Source organism: Saccopteryx leptura, chromosome 1 (assembly GCF_036850995.1).
Source record: "Saccopteryx leptura isolate mSacLep1 chromosome 1, mSacLep1_pri_phased_curated, whole genome shotgun sequence".
NCBI classification, from domain to species: Eukaryota; Metazoa; Chordata; class Mammalia; order Chiroptera; family Emballonuridae; genus Saccopteryx; species Saccopteryx leptura.
Window position 1 is genome coordinate 95,414,741 of NC_089503.1, and position 26,735 is coordinate 95,441,475.

The 26,735-nt window shown below is 43.4% G+C and overlaps 1 protein-coding gene across 1 annotated transcript in view; it reads right to left on the bottom strand.

Annotated features, from left to right (window-relative positions):
- Window positions 1-7,788: 7,788 nt before the first annotated feature.
- The window catches only part of RDX (radixin), a 92,068-nt gene continuing 73,121 nt past the window's right edge, over window positions 7,789-26,735 (bottom strand). The window contains exons 15-16 of the mRNA XM_066371636.1: window positions 11,624-11,721; window positions 7,789-8,399 (exon numbers count right to left, since the gene is read on the bottom strand). Coding sequence (XP_066227733.1) covers window positions 11,655-11,721 — 67 coding nt within the window. The 3' untranslated portion in view covers window positions 7,789-8,399; window positions 11,624-11,654. The remainder of the gene's footprint in view (window positions 8,400-11,623; window positions 11,722-26,735) is intronic.

Consider the following 26,735-nt stretch of genomic DNA (forward strand, 5'->3'; position numbering starts at 1 on the left):
GGTCCGTGGTGTGTGTTCAATAAAGGACAGCAGTTATTATGTAAATGCTAGGTATTTAAATACATAGTCATTTTCAGATGTTCTTATTAGAGCCTTCCTACCTATAAAATTATGTTGTGGAGGAATTTGAATTATAGCAATCATATAATATATTCAAACATGAGGTCCATTTGAAGTGACGTTTTAAGCTATAAAGAGATCTTGACCTGAGAGCTGACAGAACAGCTTCTGCACTAGAGAGAGACCACAGAAATGGGTAATGAGAGAGATGTGATGTGGGAATCCCATCCCCAGTGTACCAACATGCAGTAGGAAGGTATCACTGAAGGGCCCATGTACAGATTCACCCATCCTGGGGCACTGTAGAAAGACAGTGGTTTCAAGGGCACCTAGACTGTACTGGAAAGAAATCCACCTGCTAGCCCTAGAGCATGGATCAATCAGGAGGGGAGCTGCAAGAACTTTTCCAGTACCCCAAGTATCGGATGGCACCGTTTATTGTGCTTCCCCTCCCCGCGTGATTGCACAGGCAGCAGCCCTCCCAAGGCCTCCAGAGGCCGACTGCAGCCGTCCCAGCACCCCGGGCCCACACCCCTCCAAGCCGAGCCTCCAGGTTTCCCCATGCCCACTCCCTCTCCAGCCGCAGGTCTGGGCTGCGGTACAGCTTATCCTTGGGTCTCTCCTTGGCCTGCTCCAGCTTTCACCCAGCCCACCAAGGGGACCCCAGTGCTGCTGGTCCCTGGGACTTCCTGCGGCTCACAGCCACCCTAGCCACCGCTCCTGCCCCAATGTGACCAGTTCCAGAGGCCTCCTCCCCCTCCAGCTGCAGCGCCAGGCTTCAGCACAGCTTGCCTCCAGGACTCCCCACGGTCGGAGCCCACCCGAATTCCAATTCCAACTGGCCTGCCAAGGCATTCTGAGTCCGACCTGCCTATGAGACTCTTAATGGCTCACGTGTGTTTCAGGTAAAACTGAATCCCAACCCTGGTCAGATAGCTAGCTTGGTTAGAGCATCATCAGGTAACGCAGAGGTTGCTGGTTCGATCCCCGGTCAGGGCACACACGGGAACAGCTTAATGTTCTTCTCTCTCTCTCTCTCTGCCCCCACTAAACTAAATAAATAATTTTAATAAAAATTAATATTACTATAACTGGGTTCCAGCATGGCTTGCCCCAGAACATCCACAGCCCATGCCCACTCCAGTTGTAGCCCCAGGCCTCAGCCTGGCTTCCTCCCAGGACTCCCCTTGCCCCGAGTCCGATCCAGATGCAGCCCCAGCCCCCCTGCCAGTGCAGCCTGAGTGAGGCTGCTCCCGGTCTCCCTGGGGTAGACTCCAGCTCCTGCTGGTCCGCCAGGAAACTCGGCTCACCCGGTGTACAACGGGAAGGCTCCTACACACACCACTCCTTCAGATGTGGGAGAGGTTACTGTTTCACTGAATTCACAGAAAGACAGACAGGTTTCCTTTTTTCTCAAAGGGCAAAGGGGGTCATACTCTGGTTTTAAGAAAGTCTGTGTAGCAAAGACAGTGATGTTCATCAAACATTCCCACCTCATCCAGGTCCCTGTGGCTCACAGTGGCCGAGTGACTACTGACCAAGGAAATATGAGACCAGCGTAGCTTCTGGGACCAGGCAGTGGAAGCCCCTGTGGAGTTCTCCAGTCTCCATGCCCCGGCAATGGTGCCCAAGCAACCACGTGCTCCACACAGTGCAGGGAAAACCTCTTCTCCCAGAACCATGAGAAGCAAAACATTCCCAATGCCTAGGGGCCGAGGGATAGGCCTGAGTTGTGGGCATTGTCAAGGACCAATAGCCCTGTCTGTTCTGACTGATGATAATCTGAAACCGGGGGAGGCGTGAAGGAAGGCCTTCAGGTGGAAGGGTCCAGCCGTGGACAGTTGAGGGGAACCTGGCTCTCTGGAGGGAAATGAGGAAGATGGTGGAGGAGGTGGGCGCAGGCAGCCCCAGGACAGAGAGAGCCCTGAGAGGCAGCTCGAGTGGCGTGGGCTGTAGGCAGTTTGGCTGGGTGTCCAGAATTCAGTTTCTTGAGTAAAAGGAACCAGACACTAGAGAGCATGAGCTGAATAACTACATTGCAATAAAGTATCCAACAGTAAGCATCCTGCCCTGTGAGAATAACTACATTTCTATAAAGTACCCAACAGTAAGCATCCCGCCCTTTGAGAATTCAGATTGCACCTCCCCCAAGAGGGAGGGTGTAATGCCGGTGGCCGAGGCCTGGCAGGTCCACATAGGATTCGGGCAGACAGTACAGAAACTGCGGAGCCAGAAAGCATTGGGCTATTTTGTTTAATAAAGTCTCACAACGGCAGATGAGCACACAAGCAGGGAAAACCTCTTCTCCAGCACACAAACAGCAAGAAGTACCCCTCTCAGTGGGAGGCAGGCAGTCCACCATCCACAATCCCCCGAGCGCAAGCACCCATAGCCTTACATAGTCCATACACACGTGGTGCAGACACACGCTCACACACTAATCAGGCAAAGGGCTTGCAGCCAGTAAACCAGTGAGCAAGCCTAACACAGCTGCCCCGCATTTCACCCCTTTAGGGTTGCTCACCTCATACTCTACATGACAGGAAATGAACAGAGACTACGGCAACAGCAAAAGTTACACAATAATTACAAAGGTGCCCTTCACAATGTCTCCCTGAGCACTTTGCTCAGGATGTCACCTGGAGGCCCATCTCTAACTCCCTACCCCATGGTAGGTGAGAGGGCCTGCATAGTCCAGGGCTGTGTCCATTGAAGAAAATGTCCTTGGTGTATCTCTGCAACTGGATGAGTGCAGCTTCTTGGTGCAGGAGGGGCTCCACAGGTGCCACAGCCCCCCCATCAGGGTCTCTCATAGTCACAGTCTAATGATAGCCCAGCTGTCTGTGCAAATCAGCACAGTCAAGGTCCATTACAGGTAACTAACCACACAGCTCTATTAACGGACCTCAGCACCTTTCCATAAGTGCTCTGTCTGTTGCCACGAGCCCCATCCAAACCCCTCAGCAAGCTCACGGGGCCTGGCAGGGTCAAATACATTTGAGGCCTGTGCTGCCTTGATAGTTCTCTGCTGCCTGGCAGATGCCGGAGCCAATTGCTTTCTCCACTCTTTCAGCAGCTGGAACCTCTGTTCTGACTCAACCTGCCACCAAAGCTCCAGCAAGACTTTATTAGACTTGCCATCTAATTTCTCTCTATCTGCCCCGGCCACAATCAAATCTACCCACATCTGTGTTTGGGTAACTTTTGCAGGCCCATTTCTCTTGTTAGTTGGGGGGCAGCACAGGCAGCAGCCCTCACAGCCTTACGGTCCATCTCTGTTCCAGAGAGCATGATGCCACCCACCCCTATGTCCCGAAGCTGCACCAAGCAGGCTGCCAGCAGCTCAGTGGTTTTCTGCCTGAATTCCACCCCCAACTCCATCAGCTCTGCCCAGGTTTACGGCCAGACCACAGAGTGCTCCATTACAGTGACCTGTGGCTGCCCCTGAGGGACTCTTGGCTGCTTAGTCTTTACATTATTGGCAACCACTGGCTGGGCTCTGAGTCTGCAGATGGCAGTTGCAGCTCAAACTTCCTCCTCAGAAGAGGAGGAGTTGGAAGCACCTGCTCCCACTGACTCAGAGCCACTCCGCTGTCAGGACTGCAGCTGCGTCTTCCACACCCGCTTCGGCTCCTGCAGCTGCCAGCTCTTGGCCTGAAGCTGACTCTCGAGCTCTTATTCTCACAACTGTCTCTTCAACAGCTGTTGCTACCAACGCTCAGCCTCCAGGACAAACTGCAGCTCACGAACCTGCAACTTCCTGTCCAGAGATCACTCCGGTTTCAGGCACCGTTGGTGCTCAACCTGCACCCCACTCCGCAATTCTCAAACCCAGTTGGCTTCCCTCTCCAGTGCTGGCTCCAGTTCACACCATCGTTAGTGCTCAGTATGCAGCTCATCCTGGAGCTTTCTACCTCACTCAGCTCCTCACACAAAGCTCTTGGTTTCTTCTCACAGATTATAAAAAACACCCAGCCCACGGTCCCCACCAGGAGAGCCACCGAGAACAGCCACTCCTCTATTCCACCCCTTAAGGGTGTCAGTGGCTCCATACCAACCTGCTACAAATTCTGCTGACTATGCCAGATGAAATGCCGGTGATGGAGGCTAGGCAGGTCCACCCTGGATTTGGGCAGACAGTGGAGAAACTGAGGAGCCAGAAAGTGTTGGGCCATTTCATTTAATAGAGATTCACACGATGGACAACACACATGCAGGGGAAACCACCTCTCAGGCAAAGAAACAGCAAGAATGACCCCTCAGAGTGGCGGGCAGGCAATCCGCCATCTGCAGCCCCCTAAGCACAAGCACCCACAGCCTTACACAGGCCACACACACGTGGTGCTGCCACACATTCATGTACCAGTCAGGCAAAGGGCTTGCAGCCAGTAAACCAGCAAGCAAGCCTACAGCTGCCCCACAGAGGGTCAGTGTAATGCCAGTGGCCAAGGCCAGGCAGGTCCACATTGGATTTGGGCAGACAGCAGAGAAACTGTGGAGTTGGAAAGCAGTGGACCGTTCCGCTTAATAGATTCCTGTAAAGGTAGACGAGCAACTACTCAGGGGAACAAACAGCAAAAATGCCCCTCACAGTGGTGGGCAGCCTGCAGTCTGCCCTGAGGGCAAGTACATGTAGCCTTACATAGACTATGCACGCGTGCCTCTGCCACGTGCTCATGCTGTAATCATGCAAAGTACAAGCGAGCAAGCCTAACCGCTGTTTTCCCAACAGCAACTGGGGAAAGCATAGGGGACCTTTCTGGTCTGGTCCTGGTTCCACTGTAGCTTTCAGTCCGTGGAGTCTGTCCACTAATCTGCCAATGTTTGTGTTTTATACTCCTGTGAAAAGTTTTTAATGGGCATTCGCTCCATCATTCTTGCAAAGCCCGCTTAAGGGTTCATTAGCACATGGTGCTCCACGAGGTTTTATCAAAGGAGAGCTGCACACATCTCTTGCAGTCTATTTTTAAATTGGCATTTCCAGGCTGATTTATGGCTGGTATTGGTTCCACTGCTGTTCTGCTCAGAACAGAAATGAGTATAATCCGTAATCATTTGTTTCTCCCCAAGGCTGTGGGCTAGAAGAAGATATTGATTTGTAAGAGTTACTCATACTGGCCAGAGAATGCCTGCCGGCTCCGCTTCCTGAAGGACACCCAGTTGACTCAGACAGCTTTGAGAACATTCCGTCCCAGAGCTGGTGGGGAACAATAAATAGAACTCCTCTTTCAGCCAAGCGCTCCCCGGGCCTGCAGGTGTGGTCCCAGGGCTACGAGCCCACAGCCTCAGCTGAAAGCCTGGCCTGCGACTTGGGACACTGGACACCAGGGGAGTGGGCCGGCACCAGTGTCTTAACAAACCCTCCAGGTGATTTTGATACACGTTAAAGTGAGAACTATTGTGCTAAATCAATTGGGAATTAAAGCAAAAGAAAAAGCAGGTGAAGGCCATAGATCACCTTGATCACTGACAGAACTAGTCCTGGAGAACACGGGCTGATCCCGATGGCAACTAGCTTCCTAATGTTGAACCCAAATTAGACAGACTTCCCCTCTGGGTGGGAGCCTGGGCCTGCGTCTGTAAAACTAAGCCATGGAGGAGCAGACCGTGATCTGTGCTGCCTGCAGACAGCCAGCTGCTCACCGGAAATGAGGACGAAAGTCCGCAGCTCCTCTCCACACTCACCAGTCAGGCAACTCATCCCAGCTGCCTGATCGGGGATGAGGGTGGGCCCAGAGGGCGGGAGTGTCCTGCTAAATGGCCCTGTATCTGCACTGAAGGCGGGAGCTGTTCCCCACCAGTGTGTTCCTTACGTGTGGGTGTGGGTTATTAGTGACTGGAAGTGATCGGTTTTTCTCCCTCTTGGGTTGCTACACCTCTGTCAGCTCTGCCTGCTTGACCAGGACTGAAGTCCAACACTTTACAAGGACCGAGGGTGCTCTTCATGGTTCTGCCCCTTTGGTGGGGTGGGCAGTTAGTTCATAAATAGAAGTGACGTCTTATTTTGAGGCTTCAGCATCCACTCGTCTGCCCCAGCGACGAGGGCAGACGGCAGTCTTTCTGCCCTCTGCGGAAGAGACCCCAAGAAGAATCCCTTCGACAGGAAGTGAAGGGGGAAAGCTAAATATAGCTTCCCCAGGAGGGGCTTGGTCAGGTGGTGCTTTGACTTCTTGTCTTAATTCATGTCTTAGTACCTGAAAATAAGCAATCTTCAAACCTCTGTTCTGCCTCTCAATTGCCTGGTTTCTGCTATCCCATGACCTTCCTTTTTAGCATTAAAAAGTATGCTACTCTCTTTCCCAAAGGAGGAGACAAAGAACAAAAAGGACCTGAGAAATTATTTAGTCCAAACACCCCCTTTTCCAGCAGACAAATCAGAGGCTCAGCGAGTTGAAGTGACGTGTCCCGGTCTCACCTCTAATTAGCAGCACATCCACAATCCTCATCCATGTTTAGTACCCGCCGGCTGGAAACCCTCAGCCCTCCACAGCTCTGTAAATAAGATTATGAACCATTGCTTACAGACATTCTCTCTCATTGGGCTTATCTTGTATCACACTGTCACCAGAAGCAGCTGATTATTTGTCACATGTCTTTTTAAGTCATTTCTCCCTGGGTCACCAGTCCTGGCCAGACAGCTCTATGTGGAGAAAGGTGTGGCGAGGGGTATCACACAGGACTTTGCCACAGAAGGCAGCGGCCCACACTGAGCTCTCTTTATCTTTTGACCCTGAGCCTCGAGTTCTCTGATGGGTCTATTAAAAGGTGAAAGTAAGAACATACCTGGCATGATGGACCGTTCAGATAGTTATCTGATTAGTTATTTATCAGTGGCTCAAAGGGCTCAACCCGATGATTTCATCAAGTGCTTCCGGTCTATATTGTTTCAATATATAAAAGGTAGTGTTTCAAAGGTGGCCTTCGAACCCCTGCCATGGGAAGCCAAGTTCACACTCCACTGTGTTCCCAGGTCTTCCGGCAGAATGACTGTCCACCAATTCTTCTTAAAAAATGAGGAGAGACCTTAGAAACAGCAACTTGATAATAAACCACAACAAAGTGATTTTTAAGTGATCAAAATGCCTGATAACCAAAGATTTCAAGTAAGTGATGAGACCACTTTGGGAATAAGTATTCCTTGATATTAGACAAATACCATTATTTCTGCCGCAGGAAAATGTTCACTGCTTATATGTCCCCTTTAGAAGGTCACAGCTTCTAAAACAGCTAGTTTTAGTACACCTGAAAAACATCAGATTCAGACATAAAATTCAGTATCATGTCAGCATATGTTGTGTAGTTTTCCTGAAAATCTTTCAAGGGTATCTTTGTGCCCAGCAGGTACAGTAAGTAAGTACCTGCCACATAATCGCAGCACAATACATTCTTGAAGGACGTAAGAGTGACTAAAATAGCTGACTCCTGTTGCAAACTGTCACCCAATCCTCTAAGCTTCAGTCCTTGGACATTCAAGCCACTTCACAGTGCCAGAAATAGTGCCACCTAGTGAATTAATTATGCCGCTTCATGTCCCAGCTCTGCCACTGGACTCCTCACCTTCTTTCTCCAAATAAGGGCCAACTCCAAACTAATACTTCGTGAAATCAGAGAAGGTGAGAAGCTGAGACAGGGCAAGCCAGCCCACTGGTCAGCAAGGCAGTTCCTGGAGGAGGTGACAGTCACTGCTTACCATTATGATGCCATCAAGCAGAAAGGAATGCCCCAGGCTGAGGTTAGAATATATTTATTGCTACATTTATATACAATTATACAAACAGCCCAGACAGGAAGAGGAATGTTGCGTCAATTTCTCCATATTTCACGGATGTGTGCAAGTAAACAGAGCTGTACACCACCACTGAGTTTGCTTGCAATTCAAAGCCAAAAATAAGTCACATACATTTTTGTGAAAAAAGTTGAAAATTCTTTCCATATATCCTTTCCTTACAAGCTAGTCATGCAGAAAGAAAGTAGGCTCTGAGAAGCTGATGCCTTCCAGCGTGTTTGGAGGACGCGCCTGGGAAATGGGACACAGCAGATGCTGGCTCGGAACTGCAAGGTGCGGCGCAGGCTCCCCCAGTCCTAGCCCGTCTTTCCTGGGTCGGTCCCTAGGAAAGGCAACCACAAGGGGGCAGGAGAGAGACAGGATAGCGAGAAAGGGAAAACAAACAGTAAACTGAGATGTGGAGAGAACCATCAGCTAGAGCCCTGGTTTCAGGAACACGTGTCCATCTGGTTCTAGCTGGGATTCCGGACTTTGGGGGACAGTCATTCAGAGCATCAGGAATCTCTTGGTAGGTTCTTATCCTAAAGCTCTCCTTAGGTCAGATGCCAGGAATCTGCATGAAGACATAGAAAGTAAACAGTGAAGTTAGGTAAGAAAAAAGAAAATGTAACTTAAATATTATAGTAGGCTTGAAATGGGTATGGCCCTGAAAACCTTTCCCCATTTCATAAGTAGCATCTAGCCATGGTTGCGTTTACTCTTGAATCATGAAGAGGGATGGACGCAATGCCATGACTTACAGATTGCACCGAAACAGAGGTGGTTCCACACACTCTATCTGCCCTCTGAGCTCAGCCAGGCTAGAATTGTGTTTGGTCTCAAAGGCAATCTAACACAGATCTTGCAACCTTCAGATCCAGAATTAGAATGTGGATATGAGATCACAGTATAAATGCACTCCCTTCCAAATCACAGTCACATAAACCATTGTGACATGAATCACTAGAGAGGTCGTGGAGCAGCCTGTGAGGCATACATACCCAAGGGTGAGCCCACTCTATTTACACCAGCTTGGTCTTACCTACCCACTCCCCACCCCAGAGGTCATGGAAAGAGTGTCTTCTGATCAGGTCTAACACAGCCCTCTAGCCAAAATCAGCCCAGTGTCAGAGAAAGGACAATGCCTGAAGGATGAGATGGAATACCATGTGGTCTGAGCACCAGACTGCCAGAGGCCTTCGGGGACGGTTAGTAATTTGGATAGCCTGGTACCTGAGGCTGCAGGGCATTCTATCCCTGAAGTAACCAGCCAGCAAGAGCTTGTCCATGGCTGCAGACAGCACCTCTAATTCCTCACTACCATAATCCCATAGGCCATAGAAAGATAGGTTGATGAAGAAACCGTAAACATTGGGGAAGAAGAACCAGAAAACCACTTAGAATTTTCTTGATCAGATTTATGATTTGATCCCTGTCCTTTTTCTTGGGTAACACTGTAATCAATTATGGAGGGGCCCAGCATTTTCTGTGAGGCTGCCAACTATGTGATATTTCAAGCTGAAGGATGTGATGATCACCAATTCCTTGATCCTTTAAAAAATTAATCTCTGGATAACTCAAAATCTCTGTCATTTGATCTTGACTTTTCCAGTGAGTCATGCAGAAAATGTATTTTCCTACTTCTGACGACAATAACAGAGACTCAAACTCACTGGAAGGCTTTGCTCTAAAAAAAAGCAAAAACATTAATGGATAAAAGTCAATGAGGAAAAACTGTAAAACATCAGGAAAATTTTAATTTGGGGATTTTTACCCAAATTAAGCAAACAAAATGGAAAAAGTTACATAAATTCCTGCACTGGAAAAAATGGTTTAAAGATGAATAGCTAAACAGGGTGATCTGATCATAAATTTCTAAATGAACGTTTTGGGTAGTCATGCCCCAAACATACAACTTTTTATAGGAGGCTTATCTTTGTCTTGAGCAGTCCCTATCCATTGGTTCTGTGCATCTAGGTTAACATACTTTTCAAATAAGCCATAAGCAGCATCAAGAAAGCACATGATTTTGTTAACTATCCTGTAATCTGAGTCCTGCCTTCTTTCTCCCATATCCATGTAATCTTCCTTAGTTTCTCTCCTAACTTCAAATTCATAAAAGAAGCTCCAAAACCGCTCTTTTCTAAAGCATTTGAGATCTTGCTTCCCCACCACATGTTGCTAGTTTGGCTCAAATAAACTCATAAAAATAAAGATGAATAGCTAAGAATTGTTTGTGGCAATTTATGGAACATTAAGAATGTGTTTTAACCAAGGATTTTAGCTCAAATATCAGGAATAAGGCTAACTGGATTATACGCATTCACAACCATCTTCACCCTTTTCAAAGTGAGTGAGAGCAAATGGTGACAGATATGTTGCAAGCCTCGCAAGAGGGTTTGAAACAATGAAGAGCTTGTCGACGTCATGGAATGTCAGAGATTACTGCGTGACCTTTAACTCATTTCAGAACAATCCAAAATCCAAGGCCCAAGAAGCACATCCTTTCTAAAAAATCCTCCACCTGAAGCAAATCTATATGATCCTTTTTGTGTCACATAAAAAAGTCTAAAATATACTATTGTTATAATGGACATTTATTCCAGATCTTATAGGATTATATCAAATATATTTGCATATAGCTAGAGTTGGGTTTACAGAATTTTGGGAAGCTTGATCAGCAAGTTAGAGAAACTCAAATGAACCTTTCAAGATTTATAAGAGAAACTGCACTGCTATGGTTTTATTTATCTTTCTAATTTTTTGTTTTCAATTAATTTCATCAATATATTAGTTTTTGGTTTTGTTTTTGTATTTTTCTGAAGTGAGAAGCAGGGAGGCAGAGAGACAGACTCCCGCATGCGCCCAACCGGGATCCACCCAGCATGCCCACCGGGGCGATGTTCTGCCCATCTTGGGCATTGCTACATTGCAACCGAAGCCATTCTAGTGCCTGAGGAAGAGGCCATGGAGCCATCCTTAGCACCCAGGCCAACTTTGCTCCAATGGAGCCTTGGCTGTGGAAGGGAAGAGAGAGATAGAAAGGAGAGGGGGAAGGGTGGAGAAGCAGATGGGTGCCTCTCCTGTGTGCCCTGGCCGGGAATTGAACCCGGCACTTCCACATGCAGGGCCGACACTCTACCACTGAGCAAACTGGCCAGGGCTGCTATGGTTTTATTTAGAAATGGGAGTCAAAATAGATCTGCAAAAGAAATTAAGGAATTTTAAAACAAGCTGTGATCATGGTAATCATGTTGACCAATAATTTTTAAATATTAACAAACTGAGATCAATGCATAATACTAACCTAGTTTATAAACCAATTCTGGAATTTTTCTACTCAGTATGCATGGGTAGGATTTCATTTCTAAGAATATCTTAAATTTTCAAAAATAAGAAAAATCCTAAAGCAGCACACGTCACACATGTGAACTTGCACCATAACACCTTGCATCAGGAGTGTTTTTGCGGAAAGGTAAGAGAATAGTCTAAAGTAGCAGGTCCACTCAGTTCACCAGGATTACAGGTAAAATCTCAATTTAGTAAACTATCTGACCTCAAAATTGTTAAATTCAAGGAAGATGGTCCTGACTAGCAAAGAGCCCACGAGATGTAAAAAGTTGAGAAAGGATCCGGAGGGGTAGAATGAGACGCTGTAATGGTAGGGGTTGCTCTGAGTCAGCTCCTTTGATAGACTTCAGATGCCATGGGCCCTGTCAGCATCCTGGCAGTGGACAGATGTGGCAGTTCTAGTGGGAAGGTGGGCTGGCCCTGGCCACAGCTGCCAGTCGTACTTACCTAGTAAGGGAGAGAGCCTTCTTCCTAACTGTTACATTTGCTTTATGCTGTTTTGGCAAGAACGCATCTGGAAGAATGCATATAGTTTGGGTCCCCACCTTTCAAAAGAGATATCAAGAAGTTAGAAAGCATTTAGCAAAAGAACACAGAAGGAAGTCAAATAAGTGCGGAATGCCAGGAGTCCTCGTCGCCCTGTATCATGCAGGGTCTCTGGGTAACCTAGTGCCAAAGTAATCTCCCTCTTAATCTTTCTTTAAATCCACTTTTGAATCTCTATTATTACAATATGAAAATAAGAATAGCTTTAAATCTCCCTTTTAAATAGATGCTAGAATTCTAGCAGTTGTGGCAACTCTACATAGATTATTCAGTTTCACAAGAATAATGGATCTCAGCCACACATCAAAGCTTTGAAAGTATTAGAATAATGCTGAAGATAGAGTTTATATTTTACTTGAGAGTCTCTCATCATTAATTAGACACCGTTAAAATGTCTTTTAGGCACCAACCAGAGTTATGGACCCAAACTACTCTACGGTGCCTTACTTTAAAATCAACAGTTGCTATACTGAGAATAAGCCAATTCTCAGTATAATGCACCTGCCTACTAAGAGGCCAGTGTGAGTGAAGACAAGGGAACGTAAAAACCACCTCTCCCACAGCCATGCTGGCACGGCAGTGGTTCAAGAGAGCTGCTTCAGCCTGACTTTCTCTGGCCTGGTTTCTTCTGCTGGCTCACCTGCCATTCTCAGATAGAGTCTTAGAGACACCAAAATCAGGCACAACTAAGTCTGCAAAGAAATCACTACACCAAGCAAGCCTCTCCACGCATCAGTCCCTGGGGTGAATGCTGCTCAGAGTATTTTTATGCTCATTGGTTAAACGATTAGGAAGTCAGTTACTGGAAATCTTTCTCTTATCAGTTATGTACCAAAAGGGCGTCTCTGGTGGTCTGTTGCCTGGGGAAACCACATTATAGATGGCAGTTCAGTTTCCATGCAGCTTAACCCATATGAAAAATTGAGTCTTTGCAACAAAAACACAGCAGAAACCCCAAATCTGTCAACACTAGTCATAAAGGAAGCCAGAAACAATGAAACTTACTTAACACTATTATAATTTTTCTTTGATACTTTAGCTTGCTGTTAAACTGGGCAGAATTAATTAGATGATGATGTAGTACTTGAAATCTAAGAACATTTTAAGGGAATTTTAAGTACTTTCAAGGACTTGGAAGGTTAGCAGAGCTGGCACTTTATCACATGAAATGTCATTTAAAAATGTGTTACTGTCTTTTTTTCCTTAGTCACCAGCAGTACTGTCACCATGATTAACCATAACGGAGGAAGATTTATACTCATAAGGGAACAAAGGGAGAAAGAGCAAAGGAAGGAAAAGCAAATTATTTGCATGAAGATCAAGAGAAAGGGGAACAGGGAAGTAAAGTGGATAAATGTAAGATACACAGAAGAAAACAGACTTAGTGGATGTTACAGTGATAACCGGGACACTCCACTTCCCTAGGAGGGAAAGGTAGAGGTATCAAATCAGAAATTTCCAAAGGGTGCCACCAAGTGGCGCCATGAGATTAAAATAACCTCGCTGAAGGCAGCAACCCTTAAAGGAGGGTGAGGGGAAGGTCCACACAAATCAGAGGGACAAGATATTCACAATATACGGGGCTCAGGATGGGAGGAGCACCAGGCCGTGGGTTAGGTCACCTATGAAGTTATCCCAGGAGCGTAAACTGGGTTTAACATTAGAAAATCTACTTATCTAATCCAGTATGTTAGCAAACAAAAAGCACAAACATTTATCTCAATATACACAGAAATTGCATTTGACAAATTTTAAACTTCCTTTTTATTGAAAAAAACAAAAACAAACCTCTAGCAAAATAGGCAAATGTGTATAACAGGAAGTTTCATTAACCTGATAAAGGGCATGTACCGAAAACCTAGAGCAAATATGTAGTGGCAAATGTTAGAAATGTCAGATGCCTTCCTCTTACATCAGAAATGAGATGCCACCTATGTTCAACATTGTACTGAGTGTTCCGTTGAGTCAACTCAATTAGATAAGTAAAAGAAGTGAATGTCCTATGGATTGAGAAGACTAATAACTGTCATTATTTGTAGATTATGACTATTCATCTGAAGTCCAAAGGATTTCACAGATTCTTAGAAACAATGAGAGTTAAGCAAATTTCCTGAATATAAGGTAAGCAAACAAAAATCAAAATTTTTTCTTTTTAATTGAGAGGAGGGGAGATACTGAGACAGATTCCCAAATGAGACCTGGCAGGGGTCCACCTAGCAATGCCTGTTTGGGGTCAACACTCAGACCAACCTAGTGGAGCCTATGCTGGAACCAACGAGCCACTGGCTGTGGGAGGGGAAGAGGGAGAGAAGGGGGAGAGGGAGGAGAAGAGAAGCAGATGGTTGCTTCTCCTCTATGCCCTGACCAGGGATTGCACCCAGGATGTCCATACACCAGACCAACACTCTAGCCATTGAGCAAACCGACCAAGGCCCTCAAGTTCATTTCTATGCACCAGCCACAAAGGTTTTTTTTTTGTTTGTTTGTTTGTTTTTATATTTTTTTTCTGAAGCTGGAAACGGGGAGAGACAGTCAGACAGACTCCCGCATGCGCCCGACCGGGATCCACCCGGCACGCCCACCAGGGGCAATGCTCTGCCCACCAGGGGGCGATGCTCTGCCCCTCCGGAGCGTCGCTCTGCCGCGACCAGAGCCACTCTAGCGCCTGGGGCAGAGGCTGAGGAGCCATCCCAGCGCCCGGGCCATCTTTGCTCCAATGGAGCCTCGGCTGCGGGAGGGGAAGAGAGAGAGAGGAAGGAGAGGGGGATACATATACTATATATAATAATATATTCTTTCCTTTATTTTTATTTCTTCTAGGCACACATCTTTTCCCAACACTGTGGTAAAACTATCTCTAGTTTTTAAGTGTTTAAAACAGAAATTAATGGAAGAAAAATACAATAGATGGGGAACGTCTCAAAGAAATCATCTAAGTAGCAGAGTCAATAGTTATTCTAAGGACACCGACTAAAAGAAGCAGCCTTGTTATTCCCACAGTGTTGGGCACACTCATCTCTAAATCAGTGCTTTATCTCAAAGTGTTGTCCCCAAACAGCAGCACCAATCTCATCTGTGGAAAATGCATGTTCATGGGCCTCACACAGATTTACTGACTCAGAAATTCAGGGGGTGGGCCCTTCAGTCTACATTTTCACTAACTCTCCAGGTGATTCTGATGCATGCTAGTGTAAGAATCAATGCTGGAAGTCTTTCACTGTGTAAGGAAGCCTCTTCATTACAGCAAAGAAAGACTCCTACAGTCAACTCGAAATTACAGACAGCTGAGAAAGCCTGACCTCTGGCCTTTCGAAGAACATGAACTGTAACCTGGGGACCTGTTTTTGTAGAGGCCATATTTTAAAAATAAAAATTAATCAAAAGACATATACTTTATAACTGACAAAAATTAATTACAATTCAGATTTCGGTGTCCATAAATAGTTTTATTGGAAGGCAGCCATCCGCATTCATTTATATATGTCTATAGCTGTCTTTGTACTTAATACAGCAAAGTTGCATAGTTGGGATAAACTATTTGGCCCACAAAGTCTAAAACATTTAATATCTGCACCTTTACAGAAACTTTGCCAGCTTTTGCTTTAATTTGATAAAGAATTCACCCATCTAAATGCACAATATAGTCAATCATACTGGTTTTATCTTAAAAATACACTTTCATTTTAATTCTACAGGTAAAAAAAATCTATTGGCTTAAAGAATAATAAAGTACATCAGCTCCTTTTTTTTAATCTACAAATTAAATAACCCACGTAAAGCATCTGGGAAATATTATTAAATATGCACTTTCTCTCTTCAAATATTCTTATAAGTGACAAAGAACTGATGGTGAATTTTAATGTACTCAATCACATTTAGTTTTGAAAACTAATTTAGCAATGTCCTCACGCCAGCGTTTACTCAGGTGGTTAACTTACACCGCGAGCCTGTCTCGGGCTGCACATAGACTTTGTTTCTCAGGCCTCGTACTGTGGCCACCATCCTCCTTTCCCCGGCTGATGCTCGCCGGACCAAATCCTTCCTACCTCTGACTCTCAGCTTTTGAATATTTTCCAGGCCAAGTTCAGATCATGTCACTGAAGTCCTACTCACTGAATTCCTGAAATATCTTATTCAATACCTATGGGTTGCCAAAAAATCCTAGTTTTATCCATATCCATCTTTACTGCTTGGATTTCATCTTTCTCTAGATTTCTAAGCTCCCTGAACAGAGACCCTCTTGATTTCGAGGGCTTTCCCACTCTATAAAAAGAGAAGGATGCTACCCCATTAAAATAAAAATTTATTTATTAAAAAAAAGAGAGAAGGGTGCTTTCTCACAAGAGTGAAGCATATATTTCAACTGATATCTAAGCTATATTCACCTTATCTTGAAAATGAGAGCACTAAAACTTGATAGGTTGGAGTTACTAGCTGACACAAAACAGCTGAATAAGTCTGATCTTCAATTTGGTGGGGTTTGATCTCCAGATCACTGTTCCTCTATATTCAATTAATATTAAAACATTCTTCTTTGGACTCTCAATTGACAGGTACATTCACTTTCAGCTATGCAGATAAGCAAATCCTCCAAAGGGCACCATCATGTACACATATCTCAACTGCAAAGGCAGTTAGTGTTTTGTAGTCAAGAGGATATAGGCTTCCAATTCAAAAACCAAATGCAGGCTCTGCCACTACAGTTGCCTGTGGGCAGGTTACTGAACTGTAAAATGAAGAAATTTAGGAGCCCTGTAACATTTATGACATCTCGGTGTGGATAAGAAAAAGTTGCCCCTCCATCCAGGCAGACGAAGCCCTGGATAGCCCCTGGGCACATGCTTGTGGTGTGCAGTACACACTAAACTTGTTCTTCTATCCTGCCCCAATGCTGCTGTGGGCTCCTGTGATCGGCTCCTTTCTCACTTAGCTCAGACCCTGCCTAATGGATTCACTCCCTCTGGGTTTACCACCCTCTTTCTGTTCCTCAAACCCGGCAAGCCCTTTCTTGCCTAAGGTCTTCACATATGCTGTTCCCTCTACCTGAAATGCTTTCAAGTGAAGATTGCAAATTGGTGTCCAGTGGGCCACTCCTGGGAAGCAGAAACGTTTGGCTTGCAAAACATTTTCTAAATTAAAAAATACATATTTGACATAAAATTTGAGAGATATCACATAAAATTACATTTCAACTTAAATACTAAAGCTTTAGCTTGATTGGTGGTGGTGCATTGGATAGAGCATCAACCCGGAACACAAAGGTCGCTGGCTTGAGCCGGGGTCACTGAGGCTCAGCCCAAAGAAGCTGGTTCAGCCCTGGTTCAGGGCACATATGAAGGGCAATCAATGCACAACTAAAGTGGAGCAATGAGTTGATGCTTTTCCCTTTCTCTTTCTTTCTCTCTCTTTTGCCCCCCCCCCCAATATCTAAAGCTTTATTTTTTAAATGTTTTAAAGGCCATTTTCTAGTTTATCTTGGAAAATCAAATGGTATAGCAACAGAGGGACTTCTGTATCTGAGGGGCTGCCACGCTCCTCAGACTGGGCACGAGACTCTGGGCTGAGTCCTCGCCAGCCTAGTGCACTCCTGGGTCCCTCTGTTATTTGCATTTACCACCTGGATCTAAATAAAAGAGATGGTACAGCCTTCTCTCCTTTCAGGTGGCAACTTGTATGCCATCTTCTCACAGAGATCTTTTGAGACCTTTCTATCCCAAATTATCTCCCCATATTTTCCCCATGTCAGTCCCTTGTTTCTCTCATAATATCAAGTTGATATAAATTTTCTTGTTATAGATCAAAGATGGTTGAATATTGGACAATTTCACATGATTCAACTAATATAATTTTCAACTTTTAAACTCTTTTGCTTGTGTATCAAGTCTTTCTATAGAAGCTTAGTGCGTTAGGATGAGGATCTAGTCTCATTCACTATTATATTCTCAATAACTAGAACTTAGAGCACCTAGCAGATACTAGGCATGAAAGTATTTGGATGAATAAATGAAAGGACTCCTTCCCCCATAAGTTTCCTAGCAGCTCCAGTACATGAAATCCATTTTAACTTATCCTGAAGTCTCTAGAATTAGCCCAAGTTATAAGTGGACTTTCCTAACCCACTGCCCCACTCAGCGCTGGAGCTGAATCTAGTCCCAGACTTCTCAGCTTCTGCTCACATAGCTGGTGCCCCTGGGTCTAGTATTGGAAATTACTCTAGGAAAGCCTGTGCAAACCAGCATTGAGATCACTCCTGGACACCACTGAGATGTCCCCTCAGCCCTAAATGAAAGCTGGGGGGGGGAGGGGGGCACAGCAGGAGAAATGGAATGTGTTCCTGAGGTAACTGCTGACAATTACAATAATCTTCGAGATGTTAGCAAGAGGTTGGTGGCTCCCCAAATCTTTCTATTCTCTTTTACTTGTCACATTGTTCCTTAACTCTCCAGTTTCCTCCTCTGCACTATGAATGGTTTTAAAAATTATCTATGAATCCTAAGGACTTTCCTTCAGGCACTCAAGGTTGAATGAATAAAAAGCATCTGAATGGATTACCGGTAAATCAATCAAGTGCCACACAGAGCATCCCTTGAAGTTAAGTATGGGAACAGATTTTCACTTACTAGGTATAAGCTCATGGACTTGAGCGAGGGGGGTGGGGCGGAGTTCATACCAGAGGGTCAGCTTCAGACACCTGGAGGTGGCAGAGGGCGCTGCTCGAAAGAACAGTTTCCTGTTCTGTGCACAGGTTTGTGGGAAACACTTCCCAGAAAACACTGTACAGTGAAGCTAAGTGAAAACTAATTCAAAAAATTGCTCTTTTTAATGATTTTCTTGTTGCCAAAAACAGTGTACATTTTAAATACTGTATTAGACCTCCGTTTCATGCTGCTGGTGGTCTCACGGGGCTCTCCACTGCTCTGTCCCGTGCTGTCTGTGGCCCTCTCCCCTGGTGGTCCTTGACACCGTCTCCAGGGTCACTCCTCTCGCTCTGGCGGTACTAAAATGTGGGCTCTCTCCAAGGCTCTGTGTTGAACCATTTCTCTCCTCACACTTTCCCCTCAGGCAATTTCATCTGGCATTCCAAAACTGAAAGTGTCTGAAGAAATGTCACAGCACATCTCCAACTGCTTCTGCCCATGATTTTCTAGTGTTTCATTGCCCCATCTTATGAATCTCAAACTTTATTGTTTTTCAATACAAACAGGCAGTTACACTACAATAAGTCTATCTGTGCCTTAATGTATTTGCATATATAGTTCCTTCTATCTAAATAGTCTTCCTATCTTTACCCCCCCCCCCCCATTAAGAATAACTCCTTCTTAAAGACTTGGTTTAGGGATCACCTCCTCTAGGGAGCCTCCCTTGGAACTCTCCAGCAAGATTAGGTGCTTTCCTTCTGAGTTCCCAGAACCCGGCCCACTATTTAACAAATAATATCATCTACCACACACCAGCCATTAATGGCTCTAGGTACTGAGCAAATGTTGCCGGGGGTAAAGGTCAAGTTCTTGTCCCCATCGAGCTTGCATTCTGGTGGGAGGAAACAGAACAATACAAACAGGTAAAATATATGTGAATGATGTTAGAGAAAAATAATGAATACAGCTGGGTGCGGAATACCAGGGAAGGTGTGATTTCAATAGGAAAGGGAAGGCCACATTGGAGTGACATTTAAGCAAAATCCAAGTATCTGGGGGCTGAGGGTGAGGGGAGGAGAAGGCATTCCAGCTAAGGTAACAGGAGCATTGGCTAAAGAATAAAAAAGGAAGCCAGCTGACTTCAATTCGGTGAGAGAAGGGGAAATGGGCAGATGAGGCCCTAGTGACAAGAGACCAGACCATGTGCAATTCTTCTTCTGCATAGCCACTGAGAAGAATTGCACTTTTACTCTGGCATGGGAAACCTCTGGAGGAATTTGAGAAGTGACAAGATCTGATTTACCTATTTAAGGATGCTACCTTAAAGACTACAGAATAGCAGGAGAGAAATCAAGAAAACCCATCAGAAGGCTCTAGCAATAACCCAAGCAACCCTGAGGTGTGGAGCAGGGATAGCTGAGGAGGGTTATCACGTGGTCTTACTCTGCACATACTGTCTATTTTGAATGCTGAGCAAACAGTTCATGGTTGGGTTCAATGTGGGTCAGAAGAGAAAAAGAAGAGTAATATAAGTCAATGTTTTGCTCTGATTTACTGAAAAAATGGACTTACCATTGATTAGCTGAGACAGAAGCAAGCTATGGGGGGGGGTCGAGTTCTTGAGTCTGGTTTGAGAAAATAAGTTTGAGATGCTTATTTGATATCAAAGTGGAAATTTCAGGTAGATAGTTGGATATATTAGTCCAAAGTTCAAGGAGATGTTTAGAGGAGACTTGAGTTTTCACACGGAACATTGGATAAGGAGCCAACCGTAGGCAGAGAAGGCCTGGGCTTTGGGGCACTCCCATAAGCAGCGGAGAAGGCAACCTGACTTATCCATAAAATACAAATACAAATTACTTTTTTAAAACTATTTACTGCTCATTTATCCACATACTTAACAGTTTCTGGCACACATTCTAATAAACATATGCTAAGCAAAACCTCCTAAGAATCACAAGTAAAATCCTTAAAAGGCAAACAGAAGATATTAAAAATAGAATCCAAAGGACTTGCAGAAACAGAAGGCAGGGGTCAGAAGTCAGCAGCTACAGGGATGATGGTGACCTTCTGAGCCTCCCTGACACATCAGCTTAGAATTCAGGGTGAATCTCGGAAAAGGGGAAGAAGGAAAGAGGGAGACTGCAAACCACTAAGACTAGCATTTCTTCTGAATGAGATGTCATTAACACTTTTGAAAAAAATCTAGGCTGTCTTGTGGCCCAAGAAAGTAATTTTTAAGAACTAAGCCAAAGTTTATAGACAAGAGAGCTAGTTTATAGATACAAAAGAAAGCTCTGAAATCAAAGGACATTTTCTTAATTTCAGAAGGAAGAATCACAATAATATATTGCATTAAGATGCATGTCTTGTAACTTAGAAGATGTTAAAAAATGTTTTATACCTCCTTAAAAATAAGAGAAAACATGCTAAATCAAAGTTCTTTGAAATACATTTGCTGTCATCTGCTGGCATGGTACTCTCTTATGTATTAGTGTTTGGTAATGATTTGAGTTTGCCATTTGCCATTTTAAGAAAAGCAGGCAAATGAAAACTAATCACCGAGGAAATGGTGGTAAATTAAAACCCAAAAAGCTACCGAAGTACACATAGAAAATCCTACCCTATTGATTTGCTTCTTTTAAAAAATAGCATTTTCTGACTATAGAATTTGTAGAAGTCAGTTTTAATTATTGGCAGAACTTTTTCACTTGGGCTCTCAAAAGTGAGGCACTGACACTGTTACAGCCATGTCACCTTTTAAGTAAGCTTGACATATACAGAAATCCAATTTATAAAGTATACAGGAAGCACTATTTAATTTTTTAATGAGAAAGTACAACTATATATCATTTATATTAAAAATAACTTCCTATATTTTAGGAATGCATAAGATACAGAAAATTTAATGTAAACTTATCCTATCCTCTTAACTAGAACACAATTTCTTAAAAAAGATAAAACACAAGCAGTTTGTGTAAGAATACTCTACAGTATTGCTTATAGTAGCAAAGGGCTGATCACAACATAAACGTTCATTAGAAGCACATCTTTTTGTAGTGACGTGTAATGCTTCAGTGAAAGAAGTGGAAAACTGTGTTTACAGAATGCGGTAACTTATGTAAACAAAAAATAAATAGTGCAAGTAATCTCCAAAAAGACGAACAGGTTGAAAAGTTACCTCTGGGGAGAGCTGGAGACTAGAGGACAGAGAAAGGCTTGTTTTTAAATGTTATCCTATCGTAGCAATTGAATTGTTTCATGTTTGTTTCACTTCTTTTTAAAAATTTTAATGATTTAACCAAGTTTAAAATTTTTAAATTGAGACTTTAACCATAAAGTAGCTAAGTATGACTTAAAACACCTTTATTACTGGGCCATTTCAGCATATAATACCAAAAGTCAATGAAAAAGATATTTTCCTAAAATTATTTAAGTGTTTTTAAAACAAATCCACTTTCTAAGTGTTTTTTAAAAAAATTTTAAGTGGAACTAAAAACATTTTTTTAATATAAAAAGGAGAGGGATGTCTGAAATTTTACTGCCTATTATTTTTTCTTGGATTTTTATGGTTTCGAGCCCAATATGTCTTTTTGAGTTTATTCTTGTGTATGGTGTAAGGAGGTGAGCTAGCTTCAATTCTTTTGGACACTATGTGTCCGATTTCCACACCATTTATTGAATAGACCATAGACTATCTTTACTCCACTGTATAGTCTTGCCTCCTTTGTCAAATACACTGCTCACAAATATTAGGGGATATTTTATCGCTTCACATTTATTTTGAAATATATCCTAATTTTTGTGAGCAGTATATTAACCATATACATGTGTTGAATCGAGTACCTGAAACCTGTATAATTATGTTAGCCAGTGTAACTCCAATAAATATTTTTGAAAGGAGGAAATTTGGTAATAACTTCATTATTTTAATGCTTTAAAAAATCCCCAAAGAAAAAAATAACAAAAAAAAAAATCCTTAAATATTCATTTTTGGCCCTGGCCGGTTGGCTCAGTGGTAGAGCGTCGGCCTGGCGTGCGGGAGTCCCGGGTTCGATTCCCGGCCAGGGCACACAGGAGAAGCGCCCATCTGCTTCTCCACCCCCTCCCCCTCTCCTTTCTCTCTTCCCCTCCCGCAGCCGAGGCTCCTTTGGAGCAAAGATGGCCCCGGTGCTGGGGATGGCTCCTTGGCCTCTGCCCCAGGTGCTAGAGTGGCTCTGGTTGCAAAAGAGCAACGCCCCGGAGGGGCAGAGCATCGCCCCGGAGGGGCAGAGCATCGCCCCCTGGTGGGCGTGCCGGGTGGATCCCAGTCGGGCGCATGCGGGAGTCAGTCTGTCTGTCTCTCCCCGTTTCCAGCTTCAGAAAAATACAAAAAAAAAAATTCATTTTTGATGCTTTGCTATGATACAAGCTATTACTATATAAACTTACAAAAATTCATACAACTGTTTAAGAAGGAAATTCTACCTGCACTGCTTGAGGCAATGGATATCCTGATATGTAAAGTAGAAAAATAATTTGTAGTAAAATGTGGTGAACATAATGGCAAGTTAAATATAGTAAACACAAAAGATCGTAAGAAAACGATGTTTAATGTTTCAGTATTGGCCTTTCTAATGTAAACCATAATTAATAAAGTTGCTCATATTCAATTAACCACATTTATATTTAAAGGACATGCCATTCCTTAGGAGCAGAGAACTAACAAATCTAAAATATTAGGTAGCCTACCTGTGCTGAATTTATATACCTTTTGATGCTTCCCAATAACTGTAATTTACAAATGAAGGAAAAATTTCCAGCCTTATTAATATCATACTTCTTGTTTGCTAATTAGCACCAAGTTACTTCTCATTTCTCTAATTCCTAACATTTTATTTCATTTTTTTCTGGTATTTTACTACTTTACTTTATATTTGAGTATACATCTCAACTCCATGATTAACTACAATTTCCATGACATAGTAATTCTAACAGTGCTTTATAGCCATTCCTCTGTAAATCTCTGGAAGAATGAATGAATGTAGGAATGCATATGTACACATATGTATTAATCTTATTACTTTAGGGAGGAAAAACTGCCATGCCTCCTTGCCTCCCATTCAGCATTGGTTTCTTAACACTATTAAATGCAAAGCCTTTTAAATTTCTAGTATCTAAGAACTAATGTATAATATCTTAAAAATAATTAGTAGTAGAGAACATTTTCTTACCTGTAGACATCATACCAGTAATCTAGAAGACAAACTTGCTTCCAGTCTTCCTAATGCTTGAGAACATTCCAAAAACATTAATGCCAATAATCTCCTCTAAAGATGCAAAGCTACTTTTCTAATGGATACATTGTCTACATTTGATGCAAAGCCTTTGTTACAGCCTTTGTCCCCCAAACTCATCCTCAATATCTTTAAAAACATCAGCTTATACTAGAACGTAATGTGGCCCCATACATGAAACTATTATATATTATACACTTTACAAATGGTTAGGTTTCAGTTCTAATTCTAGGTTTTATACTGCTTGGTAGTCTAGTTTTTACAAAATTGAGATATTCTCTCGGATATTTTAAGAATGCATACACACTACCAAATAGCAGTGACTTTGAACCTACCAACAAAAAACATTTTTCATATTTATGATCAACTACTTTTAAAATATCTTAATATTTCTAAGGGAAAAAATGATAGCTTAATCAACCTAAAAGTTCTAAGAAATTAAAATGAGCTACCATCAAGTACTATTTGCACACCAACAATAAGCTGTTATCGTTTAGTTAGTGGGAATGAAAGCCATTCACATGTAACTCAGTTACTAAAAGACTACATTTCCCTACATTTAAAAACTTTTATGGCTTAAAAATTGAGAAAAATACTCTATTAAGAATTATATGGGGAAAATAAGCAAAAAATGAGAAGGAAAAGCAACCCCTAACATATCATTTGGGCATAAGCAGATGAATCCAATCATTTTTCTAGCAAAAGCTAAGTTGACAAAGCCTAATAAAATACTATACTCAACTTGAAAAAACACACAGAAATTTCCAAAGTTATTCAAAGCTGTCACAGTCAATGAATAAACGGTATGTGTACATTCTGAGATAATCTTCACTGAATTGTGTTTTGGTGAATAAAACCTCTTCATAATGATCTTTAAAGAACTCCTTAAAAACCTGTTTTACAAAACCCTTCAAGCTCTGGCTGGTTGGCTCAGTGGTAGAGCGTCAGCCCAGTGTGTGGAAGTCCCATATTTGATTCCTGGTCAGGGCACACAGAAGCAACCATCTGTTCTCCATCCCTCCCCTCCCCCTTTTTTCTTTTTCTCTCCCCCTCCTGCAGCCATAGCTCTAATTGTTCAAGCCAGTTGGCCCTGGGTGCTGAGGATGGCTCCATGGCCTCGTCTCCAGTGCTCCGGTGTTAAAAATAGCCTGGTTGCCAAGCAACAGAAATAGCTTGGTTGCCAAGCAATAGAGCAGCGGCCCCAGGTGGTCAGAGCATCACCCAGTAGACACTTGTGGGGTGGATTCCAGTCAGGGCACATGCAGCAGTCTCACTGCTTCCTTGTCTCTCACTTAATTAAAAAATAACAACAACAAAAAAAACCCTTCAAGTGTATCTTCCTGTCAGGATATTATTAGGATCATCTGGGGACAGAAAGGATACTGATACAACTGTTGATGTAAGCACAGTTTGCAGTAATAGTTTTTCAACTATAAGAAAGTATTAAAATTCAAAGTACACGGACATTAACCCTCGGTGGGGCATTTATGTATTTGGGAAGACAACGCATCTGGAATCTAGGTATCTAAATATGATTCCAGAAAAATGTTCTGAAACAATTTAATTCAGTAATATGAAACTGCTTATAAATAAAGTTTAGATGAGAGTCGAATATCTGGACTTAGAACTCAGAACCCAATGTATTTCCTTCTTGGATGTCTTTCTCGTTCTCTGCCACTGAAGGACCTATTCCCCAAAGGTTGGATAAAAGAATGAAAATGAAGATCATAACTGTACCAAAAGAAGTCACTTGGAAAATAAGCAGAAAAAACATTACTACACATAGCAAACAAGAAAGCAAATTATATCCAGATATTTCCTTTAAATTCTCAGAAGGTAGTAATTTAATCTTCTCATGATCACAGCCTTTCGTTGGGCTAATTATTAAAGTAAACATAGTTCTACTAAGCTTTCTTTACTCTCTGAACTTTCCAGTATACTTTACGTAGCAGCATGAATTTTCCTTTGGACCTATGTTTAGTTATTCTTCCCTCTGTAACTTATTCCCAAAGGCACGAGATGTTTTCAAATCAAACCAAAACTGCCTCAGCACAGGATTCATGGCTCCACAAATTTCTGACCCAACTCACTCTAGGTTTACCACTGTAGAGTCCATTGCAGCCAAGACAGTCTACTTTTCACCTCTTTTGATCTGAACCAGTGTACATAATATCCATCCTGGTCTGCCTCATTTTATTAACACCTTCATCAAAAATTATTTTGTTTCTCTTTTTTTTTTTTTTTTTTCTTTCATTTTTCTGAAGCTGGAAACAGGGAGAGACAGTCAGACAGACTCCCGCATGCACCCGACCGGGATCCACCCGGCACGCCCACCAGGGGCGACGCTCTGCCCACCAGGGGGCGATGCTCTGCCCATCCTGGGCGTCGCCATGTTGCGACCAGAGCCACTCTAGCGCCTGAGGCAGAGGCCACAGAGCCATCCCCAGCGCCCGGGCAATCTTTGCTCCAATGGAGCCTTGGCTGCGGGAGGGGAAGAGAGAGACAGAGAGGAAAGTGCGGCGGAGGGGTGGAGAAGCAAATGGGCGCTTCTCCTGTGTGCCCTGGCCGGGAATCGAACCCGGGTCCTCCGCACGCTAGGCCGACGCTCTACCGCTGAGCCAACCGGCCAGGGCTTGTTTCTCTTTAAAACAGATGAAAACTGAAAACACAGGCAAAAAAATAAATAAACTGGGGTTCATCAAAATTAAAAATGTTTGTGCATCCAAGGATACAATCAACAGAGTAAAAAGGCAACCCAGAGAGTGGGAGAACATTGCAACTCACGTTATGATTAATATAGAAAATATAAAGAACGATAACTATAACTCATTAATAACAGAAAACAAATAATTTAAAAATAAAAATTTCAACAAAAAAGGTACACATATGGTCAATAAGTACGTGAAAAGATTCAACATCACAGAGAAATGCATTATGGGCAAATCCAAATCAAAACCATAATGACGGCCCTGGCCAGTTGGCTCAGTGGTAGAGCGTCAGCCTGGCATGCAGAAGTCCCGGGTTCGATTCCCGGCCAGGGCACACAGGAGACGTGCCCATCTGCTTCTCCACCCCTCCCCCTCTCCTTCCTCTCTGTCT